The sequence below is a fragment of the Macrobrachium nipponense genome, chromosome 24, assembly GCF_015104395.2.
Source record: "Macrobrachium nipponense isolate FS-2020 chromosome 24, ASM1510439v2, whole genome shotgun sequence".
Lineage (NCBI taxonomy): Eukaryota > Metazoa > Arthropoda > Malacostraca > Decapoda > Palaemonidae > Macrobrachium > Macrobrachium nipponense.
Window position 1 is genome coordinate 75,074,838 of NC_061091.1, and position 11,216 is coordinate 75,086,053.

The window sequence follows — 11,216 nt, forward strand, 5'->3', positions numbered from 1 at the left end:
CGCCCACCGCAGCGGGAACTCAAAAGCGACATTATCCGATAGCGTCATTCTTCTTGTGCCGCGCAGCTGACAAGATGTCGTCTAACGCTTCCTAAGTTCATGTACATGTTTACTGCTTTCTCGTTGCGCTGAAGTCGGTGATGTACTCGCCTTAGTTTTTTCCTACGGCTGTTGTATTATTTTGGCTTTTTCATCGTTAGTTCGTTCTCTTCTCTTAGATTAGAGTAATAGTATGTCTGACTTTAGTACTTACAGTCTTGGCTGTTGCAGCAAAGGCTGCAAGACTAGACTGGTAAATTATACTATGATGCACACATGCGGTGCAGCAAGTGCAGAGGTCAGGTGTGCACGAGAGCATATATGTGATGAGTGTAAGGAGTGGGTTGAGAGTAGGTAGAAGTTGTTAGAGTCCCACCTAAATAGGTTGGAGAAAAATAGGATTAGGAAGGCGGCCGCTAGAGCTGAAAATAGGGCCTGTTAGTAGGGACTTCCCGTAGGCCTAAGACAGACTCCGGTCTGCCTCTTCCTTCTACTCCCAGGAATAATCGTTCTCCTATCCTCAGCCCTCCTCTCCCTCCTCCCACTCCAATGCTCAGTTCCCATGCTTCCGAACCTGATGCCATTGGCAGTCTCGACTGTACGATTACCAATAAATTTGATGCAAAGTTTAACCTAATTTTAAAGAACGTTGCGGTGTTGGGAGCGTCCATTAGGGGCCTTATGGATAAGGTTGAAAGAGTGAGTGGTGATCAAGTGCAAAGTGTAGTGTCAGTGGAGGTGGTTGCCCATCCCGTCGGCTCTCCTAGAAGGAGGTCACTGTCCCGCTCCCCTGCTACTGGGAGAAGACCTACTGGAAGTCCAAGGGAGGCTGATGGGGATTGCCCCCGGGCTACTGCCCCCTCCGTCGGTCCTGTTGTTAAGCCTCAGGACACGACCAACTGCCATTGGAACGGCATGTCTGTGGATGTGTGCCGCTTGTCATCAAATCCTGACTTGGAGTCTGATCTCGGGTATCTTAGACGCCACAGTAACGCCTCTAGACCCTTGAAGAGGCATGTGTGGGATGCAGCTCCCAGTGCCAATCAAGCAACATAAGGACTCTTACAACACCCTTCCGTCAAGAAGATTGAGAACGCCACAGAGACGGTTGACTGTGTTTCGATAAGACCTTCTGAGCATGCTTTTGTACACAGATAAGGCTGTCCATGACTGCGCATTGGAGGTTGCGTCTCCCTTCACCTTTAGACTGCTGAAGAACAGGGACCTTTGACAGGAGGAGTCATGGCCACGCAGAAGGCGGCTTTGCTTTTTGCTCCCCTGGACCCTTCTCATCTCTTCCTGCAAGCCATGGTAGAGCAGATAGCTGCAGACCTGCAGAAGAAGTAGAGACAGGACCTGCTGACTCAATCATCTTGTGCCAAGGCTTCTTTGTGTTCTTTTGTCTGAAGTTCGTCTTTCCGCTCCAGCAACACCCCTTTAGCGTGAAGAGAGCACAATCTCATTCAAGAACCCGCTCCAACCCGCATTTCCATTAGAAGTCTATCAAGAAGCACTCCACCACCAAATCTCACACAAAGAAGTGAGCAAGCAGTCCCTTGTACCCCAGTCGGAGCCAGCTCCTCAAGTTTTGGGAGAACCTTACATCTTCCACGATTAAAGGTTACTGAGCCATGTTTCTTCGGTGTTTAAACATCGTAATCTGGACATTTCTACTAATCAAGATCTTCATAACCTGTTGAAATTTTTTTTTGACACCTCCATGCAGATGAAGTCAAAATTGGTTTTCTAGAACCTATTAGTAGCGTTAGTTACGGCTAAATGTGCGAGTGAGCTACGCGCTATCGATAAAAGAGTCGGATTCCCGCAGGGCGATGCGGTCAGCTCCTTTACCGTGGGCTTCTTAGCTAAGAATGAGGATCCTAATAAGCCATGGCCCCGTTCAGTTTGTATGAGGTGATTATATATTTTATAATTGTTATTGGTATTTTATGCATATCCTATATATATCCTATGTATGGACAGCATATGGTTGATTTTAGAAGGTGTCTGTTGATGTATTTAAGTTGTGTTGTGACATCATAGACGACGAGATGGCGGCGGCATCTGTAGGATGTAAACAATAACATGGGGTAGGAGACAGGTGCGTGTGCTGTATGGTTGGTAGGAGAGAGAGAGAGCTCTGTTGGGTAGGAGTTTTTGGGTTGTAAGTCTTGTTGTGCTGTTAATCTAAGGTGATTTCTGGAGTATACTGGTATTGGAGAACACGTATAGGTGGGTAGATTATACATTTGTGTAAAGAACGTTAGGCCAGGCTAAAATTCAAACTGGTAGTGGAGCATGGTTGTTCAAAGATGCCTGGATCCAACAGTGAACAAAGGGAGACTAGATCAAGAAGGGAATGTCCGAGGTTTAGCGGGATAGAAGAAGAGTACAAAGAATGGAAAGGTCAAGTTGAAGAGTGGCTATTGTTGTATGGAGAAAATACAAAATACCCAGCAATAAAAATAAGAATGAGCTTAAAAGGGAAAGCCTGAGAACTAGTGGAAGGATTAGATAGAGATAAACTCACGGGTACAGAGGGTCCAAAGATAATCCTAGACAAACTAGATAAAGCCTATCTAAAAGACTCGGTAATGGAGAATTATGGCAGAAAAAAAAATACATTCCAATAAGAAGAGAATCTAGTGAAAAGATGGCGGACTATTTAATTAGTTACAAGAAGGCAGCATCCGAGTGTGAAAGAGCAATGAGGAAAGGTGTGCTTGAAGGGGAAGTCAAGGGTTATAATGTAATAGAGCAAGCAAATCTCACGGAAAATAAAAAAAACAAATGGTATTATCGGCTTGTGGGCAAGAAAAGTTAAAGTAAGAAACAGTGTCGCAAACAATGAAAAGACTATTTGAGGGATTAGGGACTAAAGAGGAACAGGAGTGGTGGGGGTCGTTAGAAGGCAGTGCGAGTTCTGGGAGAGGGAGGGAAAACCAGAGATATCAAGGAAGATGGAACTGAGGTAGAGGTGGAAGAAATCCTATAAAGCAAAGAAGGGAGGGAAGGTAACAGTATGTGCAATATGCAGCTCGGAATGGTATTGGGCTAGGGATTGTCCTCAGAATTTTCATAAAAGGAAGAAAACTGAAACAAAACTAGAAGAAAATAAGCTGAAAACAGAAACTTGGACAGAAAAAGAGGAGGTTTATGTAGAAGTTAATAAAATAGTGGAAGAGTCGTGGAAGGTGGTTGATGCAATTTTAGACACTGTAAATCGACAGTTTGCAGAGAATTGTGACTAGCACGCATTGTCATGGATTTGAGTCGGGAAGAGTTGAGGAGAATGAGGGACACTAGGACAGAGTCTAATAAAATGTTTAATTTTGGTGAGACATCTTATAAGTCGAAAGGACTAATAGAAATACCTGTGATACTATAAAACAAGAAGTTTATTTGAAGACAAATTCTGCAGGGTGATATACCCTGGCTAATAGGTAAGGAAACCATGAGCAAAATGGGTATGACCCTAAATTTGAAAGAAAATTGTCATAATAGAAGTATTAGGGGGAATGAAAGTAGAGTTAAGACGAACAGGTACTAATTATTACGGGGGGGTTGGAAGGGAAAGAATCTGACGGAAATTAAGAACACAATGAAGAAATGACAATTACAGTTTGGTCATGGAAGTGGAGATAAAATATGGAAGCTAACAGAGGAAGCACAACGGAGTAATGGGTTAATCGAAAAAGAAAAAGAGGAAATAAGAAACTTACTAACGGACCAGATTGAAAATTGTGAGGTATGTAAAAGATACAAAAGAAATCCTGCCAAACTAATCGTAGGCTTTTCTTGGAGTAAAACGTTTAATGAAGCTGTAGCGATGGATGTGGGAGAGTTAGAAGAAAGTTATTGGTTATAGTGGATGTGGCAATGAGGTATTGTCAGGTTTGTTGAATAAAAGATAAGAAACCAGAAACTATAATTAAGACACTTTTTGAGTGCTGGTTTGCTAAATTTGGAGCGCCCTCCAAAATATTGTCAGACAATGGGGGAGAATTTCAAAATGAAAAAGTAAGGAGGATGGCAGAAAGATGGAATATTAAAGTATTGGCCACAGCATCGGAATCTCCGTGGAGCAACGGATTATGTGAAAAGACCGTAGGCATGATCAAGAGAAATGTAAGAAAGATGGAGGAGGAGGAGGAAGTAGATTGGTCCATAGCATTGAAATAGGTAGTGAGTGCTAGGAACTGCTCAATGAATAATGGAGGTTTCTCTCCCAACCAATCAGTATTTGGAAAAAACCCCTCACTGCCTAACCTAATGGGAGAAGAAAGTTCCAAGTCCTGCAAGCAGAGAGAAAGGGATGGAAGAGGGTATGGTAATGGACACATTGAATGCAATGCACAAGGCCAGAAAAGCATTTATAAAAAATGAGTAATGTAATAAAATAAGAATAGAGTTAAACTAAAACATCAGAGAACATAAATAAGAATAGTTAAACAAAAACATCAGAGAACATAAATTTGAAGAGTAATGGGAGTATTGGGGAAAACAATAGTAGTTAAACATGGGGATTCTTCAAGAGAAGTAGCTAGGATACATGTGACTAGGATTCAAAGATGATCACCAGGTACAGAAGAGATATCAGCTAGAATAGATAAATCCTAGGGTGTGAAAGGTAGATCAGATGGCCCAAATGAAGGGAATGTAGAGTGGCAGGAAGGAGAGGAGATAATAGTAGGCGGGAGAAGGAATGCAGACACAGAAGAGACTAGAAAGACATGTGGTAGAGGAAACAGTGGAAGATGCCGGGGAAATTGAGTCAGTAGAAGGCGAGTTAATGGAAGAGATACCAAAATTCAGAAAGGAAAATAAAGTTAGAGCTATAAACAACGATACAGGACTATAGTAAGTCTTGCAGGAAAAAGATCAAGCAAAGCATGGGCTGATTCGTACAATGTACAAGACTCGCAGTCAGGTGACAAAGGGTGTGTTAACTTGAAGGATTATAGTCGGGTAGAAAAAATTGAAGATGAAGAGGTGGTGTTGCTGGGATTTGAAAATAGAAGCGTAATGGAAGCTAAAGAAAAAGAATTTCAAAGTGGGAGAGATAACCAGGCATATGAGGAGGTAAATAATGATGGACAAAAAGCTATATATAGAAGATGGATAGTAACTGAAAAGATAAAAGGCGGGGGGGAAAGGATATGTAAAGCAAGATTGGTAGCTAGAGGGTTAGAAGAAGAGATGGCAGAGTGGGAAAAGGACGCTCCCATATGCAATGCTGAAATTTTAAAATTCTGTCTAACCATAATAAAGGTGAAAGATTGGAATTGTTATACATTGGATGTCAAAACTGCATTTTTACAAGATGACGAGGATACAAAGAGAAGTGTATTTAAAGCCACCTAGGGAAGATGGTTGGAGGGGATTATGGAAGTTGAAGAAAACCGTCCTGTGTTCAAGGACGCAGGAAAAGCATGGTATTGTAAAGTGGTGAAAGTAGTGAAGGAGCTTCAAGGTGGGCATTTTGTACACACACGTAGATGATTTTTGCTACGGAGGAACTGAAGGATTCTTAAAGGAAACTATTTGGGAAATTGCAAGTAGGAGAACTAGAAAGTAAAAGGTTTAAGTATATAAGAGTAGTAATAGAGCAGGAGAATAGATTTTCCCTTAATCTGTGACAGTATATAAATTCTATAAGATATATGGGTAATAGAGTGCTAGAACAAAAGGAGTTAACTGAGTTTAGATCAGTGGTAAGGCAGCTGAATTGAGTATCACTACGTACCATGCCAGAAATATAATACGATGTAAGCGAATTAAGTAAAGCATTTAAAGAAGGAACGACTCAGGATATGAAGAAGCTTATTAAAATTGTGAGAAAACTAAGAGCATGATGGGCAAAGTTACAATAAGTGAGATGGAAGAAGAAAAGATTTATTGGGAAGCCTATGCAGATGCTTCATTTGGAAACACAGAAGATGGCCATACTCAACTGGGTTATATTATATCCTTGACAGATGGGAAGAGAAGTCCCATATGGTGGAAGTCTAGGAAATCCAGGAGTGGCAAAATCCACCATTGAGGCTGAAGCCCTGAGTGTTGGGGAGGCTATAGAAGGATTGAAATATTTCAAACATTTGTGGGAAGAGGTAGTAGGAGGGGGAAATTTAGAAGCTTTGGTTAATACTAATGACCGCCATCAAATCGAGCACTGGTGTAAGTAGTAAGAGATTAAAAATAGATATTGCAGCAATAAGGGAATCCATAGAATCTGGGGAAATAAAGGGGAGATGGATGAAAGGAAATGAGCAAGTGGCTGAGGTATTAACTAAAGCAGTAGTTTCAGGGGAAAGTATAAGAAATTAAGTAGAGGGTAAAGAGTTGGAGATGAAGGAAATTAAGAGGGGGGACTAGGTTTAGGAAAACAGTCGGAGGGGAGGGAGAAAGATATGTGTGATTATATATTGTATAATTGTTATTGGTATTTTATGCATTATCGAAATATGGTGAGTGTCCTATGTATGGACAGCATATGGTTGAGTTTAGGTGTCTGTTGATGTATTTAACCCTTTAACGCCGATTGGACGTATTAAACGTCTATATAAATTGTCTGTTGGGTGCCGATTGGACGCATGGTACGTCGATATAAAAAAAATTTTTTTTTCAAATTTGCGGAAAAATAGTTATAGGCCTACTAGGTGAAAACTTTTGAATCACACGCTTTGGGGGATGCTGGGAGCTCACAGAACAAGGCGTTGTTTTGTTTACAATCGTTACCCAGGCGCGCAAGCACGAATTTCTTTCTTCTCGCACTAAAAAGCATCAGCGACACATCTCAGAAATTATTTCGTCACTTTGACATAATTTTTGCACCATTTTATATTAGCTGTTACATGGGGTATTATATATGAAAATGTGCGCAATTTCATTTAGAATACAACAAACAACAACTCATGGTTGTAGCTTTTATCAGTTTTGAAATATTTTCATATAAATAACGATAAGTGCCAAAATTTTAACCTTTGGTCAACTTTGACTCTACTAAAATGGTAATAAAATGCAATTGTAAGCTAAAACTCTTATATTCTAGTAATATTCAATCATTTACCTTCATTTTGCAACAAATTGGAAGTCTCTAGCACAATATTTTGATTTATGGTGAATTTATGAAATAAACTTTTTCCTTATGTCCGCGCGGTAATCGTTCGATTGTCGTAATGTTCGCACCATTTTAAATTAGCAGTTACATAAAGTTTTATATATGAAAATGTGTGCAATTTCATGTAGAATACAACAAAAAACAACCCATGGTTGTAGCTTTTATCAATTTTGAAATATTTTCATATAAATAACGATAAGTGCCAAAATTTCAACCTTCGGTCAACTTTGACTCTACCGAAATGGTAAAAAAACGCAATTGTAAGGTAAAACTATTACATTCTAGTAAAATTCAATCATTTACCTTTAATTTGCAACTAATTGGAAGTCTCTAGCACAATATTTTGATTTATGGTGAATTTATGAAATAAACTTTTTCCTTACGTCCGCGCGGTAACCCTTCCGAAAAAATCATAAATTTTTTCGTCCGATTGTCGTAATGTTTGCAGCTTTTATCAGTTTTGAAATATTTTCATATAAATAACGATAAATAAAAAAATTCAACCTTCAGTCAACTTTAACTCGACCGAAATGGTCGAAAACTGCAATTGTAAGCTACAACACTTCCAGTCTAGTAATATTCAATCAATTACCTTCATTTTGCAACAAACGGGAGTCTCTAGCACAACATTTCAATTTATGGTGAATTTTTTAAAACTGCTTTTTTTTTTACGTCCGCGTGTTACGAATTCATTCATCATTTTGTGATAACATTTTCTCTGTGTTGCCTTGATTGTTTTACAATGTGTTATATACCAAAATGATTGCAATTTAGTGTACAATACAAAAAAAAAATTAACTCTAGCTTTAACCGTTTTGCTCACGGCAGGATTTGTATACAATTATATATGATTTTTTTTCGCTCTGTCATATATCCCAATATTTATATATGATATTGATATTTTTTTCATTTCTGATGGTTGCATACTAAACTTGAGGCAATGACAAAAAAAAGAAGCCAAAAATGAACTCTTAATCTTGAAAACTAAACGTGCTGTGATTTTTTGAAAAAAATAAATTTCTGCTTCGGTGCTCACTCGCGAACGCCACCGGCATACGGGAGATGATTTTTAAAATACCGCTTTGACGTTTAAGGGTTAAGTGGTGGTGTGACGTCATAGAAGACAAGATGGCGGCGGTGTGTGTAGGATGTAAACAATAACACAGGGCAGAGGGAGACACGTGCGTGTGCTGTTTGGTTGGTAGGAGAGAGCTCTGTCGGGTAGGTGTTTTTGGGTCGTAAGTCTTGTTTTGCTGTTAATCTAAGGTGATTTCTGGAGTATACTGGTATTGGAGAATGCGTACAGTTGAGTAGATTATACATTCATGTTAAAAAAAGTTAGGCTAGGCTAAAAATTTGAATTAGGAAATGAACAGGTATCCTGGGTCCTCCGGACAAAGAAGGAAAAGCAGCACCGAGGTGTTACTTGGAGAAAATGGAGAAGATCAGGGGATCCTCAAGTAACCTCTGGTGTTGGGACAAGAATTCCTTCCGTCCACTTTCAAAGAACAGTCTCGTTCTTTATCAGGGACCTGATGTCTGAAGCTCATTCCTTGATAGAGGAGGAATCACTTCCATTCCTTTAAACATAACTTGTCTCTCTCTGTGATACTTCAGTGAACCTTTTGGAGGTGTAAGTCAATATTTGTGTTACATTATTTGAAAGATGTAGAAACAGTCTTTGAAAATTGCAGTACCCTTGGGCTGTTGGTGGTGGCTGGCATGGTGTTGGGTGAGGAAGCATAGGAGGGACACGAACTCTCTTGTATCTTTTTCCTTGTGACAAGGATGTTGAGTTATGGGGAGCCTGGGGTTTACCTGGTACCTGGAAGACCCACCAGTCGGTCAGTTGGTTAGTGTCTTTATTTGAGTTGGCGTAACACATGTAAGGTGACAGGTTGTTTTCTCTGGTCTTGTTACTTTGGTACTTTGCCCAGGCAAGGGCATAAAACTTTTATTTTGAGTCTTGTCAGCAGTCGGGTAGATGCCCCGCTGCAAGACTTCCACTGATGTAAAGGCGATTCCTGGCTCTGCCACGCCACCACAGGTCAAGATAAGCACTACCAGAGGCAGCATCTCCCGCTGTAGCTCTCTTGCCAGGTAACCAGCGACAAACACTGAGCCAGTGTTAGCCTTTCCTCTAGTTCAATAATACCATTCCTTTGTACATTGAGTTCAGTCCAGTCATCCCACCCCCCTTGCAATGTGGGATTCAGAATGATGCTATCGACTATTGTTGCTCACGAGTCCCTGCAGTGGGTGGGACCTGTCACCCACGCATTGGCAGAACAAGTCACTTGGGGCGCTTCTTCGTGAATTTTTATGAATTTTATGATGCCATGTGAGGTAAATCGTTTGCCAAGTAATTACTTGGTAAATATATTTATAAAACTTCATTTTACTATAAAAATATCATTTGTTAATTAAACACTTAGGTTTCATAGGATGAGTAGCAGCACTTCTCGAAATTTTTAGGACAAGTAGCAGCACTCTTCGATAAGAACAAGGCCCACAGAAGAAAGAATAGCATGACATCATAAATCCAGTGGAGTTTTGTAAGAATAACAGTTGAGATTTATGGTTGGCATAAAGTTTTATCATGAATGAACTGCAAGTCAAATTCATTGCATATATAAAATCAGCCTCCGAATCATTTAGAATTTGTAGGATATATTCCAGTATGCAAATTGATTTAACGAAATAGCTAAAGTAACCCAGCATCTTCCCACCCCACTGTGTTAATACTTTTACAATATCCATTTGAAGCAGATGCTAGGTTACTTTAGTTATTTCGTTAAATCAATTTGTATATTTTGCTTTAAAGTCATCGTGGCATTTGTTCCCTAAGATTGGGACAGTGAATTTACCACAGGTTTGTAAACTGTTGGGCATATTACATAAGTGGTCCGTAGGTCAATCCAATTTGAGCATAAGCACAACTAATTAAGCTGTGAACTGTGTGATCTCTGCCAATTGGGCACTAATCATGTCTGGGATTGAACAGATTTTTCTTTGTATGCTAAGTATCACTGGTGCTATGAAGCAGAATGCATGGCTCATTGATTGATGAAAACTGCTGGAATAGTATTTTTTTTAGTATTCTTGTCAAGGTCATCTTATGAAAGTAGACTTGAAATATACTAACTGGATGAATTTTTTTCATGACTTTTATGCCTTGTTTTCTTTTATTGCAGTATATCAAATATGGCACTCAGTCACAAGAGCCGCCTTCTCGTCCTTCGGGTGTTGTATTACCTCCATCCATGAATGTGTCTCCCAGTACTCCAGCACCGTCTTCAACCACTGCAAGTGCTTCAGCAGCTGTGAGCACTGTTGGTGTTCCTCCCTCGTCAGCTGTTACCTCAGTAGTGACATCTGTTGTTAAAACAATGACTGCAACAACTACAACTACCACCACCTCTGCTGTTACCCGCCCTCAGTCAATTACAGGCGCTTCGGCGGCAGTTGGTTCAGGAAAGGTTGGTGATTTATAATTGAATATTTTTTTTGTATAACTTGGAAAGTTTATACATATTTTGATTAACAGATGTAGCTGTTAACCCTTTGAATCAATTATGTAGTACTCACTGATGGGTTATCCAAAATTCAATCCTTGACTGATTCCCCATGTTCAGGGAACTTCTTTTTGACCCTTTTTTTTATCCCTATTTCTAGTCTTTTGATACAGTTTTCTTTGAAAGCATATGAAAACAATATTGATCCTGTACTTATTCCATTGTGAATTTGGATTTTAATTGTCCTTTTTCCATTTTCTCAACAGCCTACTATGACGACGACAAATATCGAAACTCTTCTCGTAGCAACAGAAAAAGAAGAAAAAATCACGCCACCACCAGAACATATTCAAGATAAGATTGCCTTCATTTTTAATAATCTTTCACAAGTGAATCTCCCTCAGAAGGTAAACTTCCAGCCTAGATATTTTATTGTTGGTAATTGTTCATATTGGCTATTTTGAATCTCTAAAAAAACTTGATTCATTGGCGCTTCTGCAGATTGATATTTAATGAAATTGCCTGAACTTCTTATAAGTAGC

General features: G+C 39.6%; 1 protein-coding gene across 1 annotated transcript in view; it reads left to right on the top strand.

The window, feature by feature from the left end:
* Positions 1-11,138, top strand: part of LOC135203569 (CCR4-NOT transcription complex subunit 1-like) — a 37,983-nt gene extending 26,845 nt beyond the window's left edge. Inside the window, exons 12-13 of the mRNA XM_064233323.1 lie at positions 10,354-10,638; positions 10,941-11,138. Of these exons, the coding sequence (XP_064089393.1) occupies positions 10,354-10,638; positions 10,941-11,138 (483 nt within the window). The remainder of the gene's footprint in view (positions 1-10,353; positions 10,639-10,940) is intronic.
* The last annotated feature ends 78 nt before the right edge of the window (positions 11,139-11,216 follow it).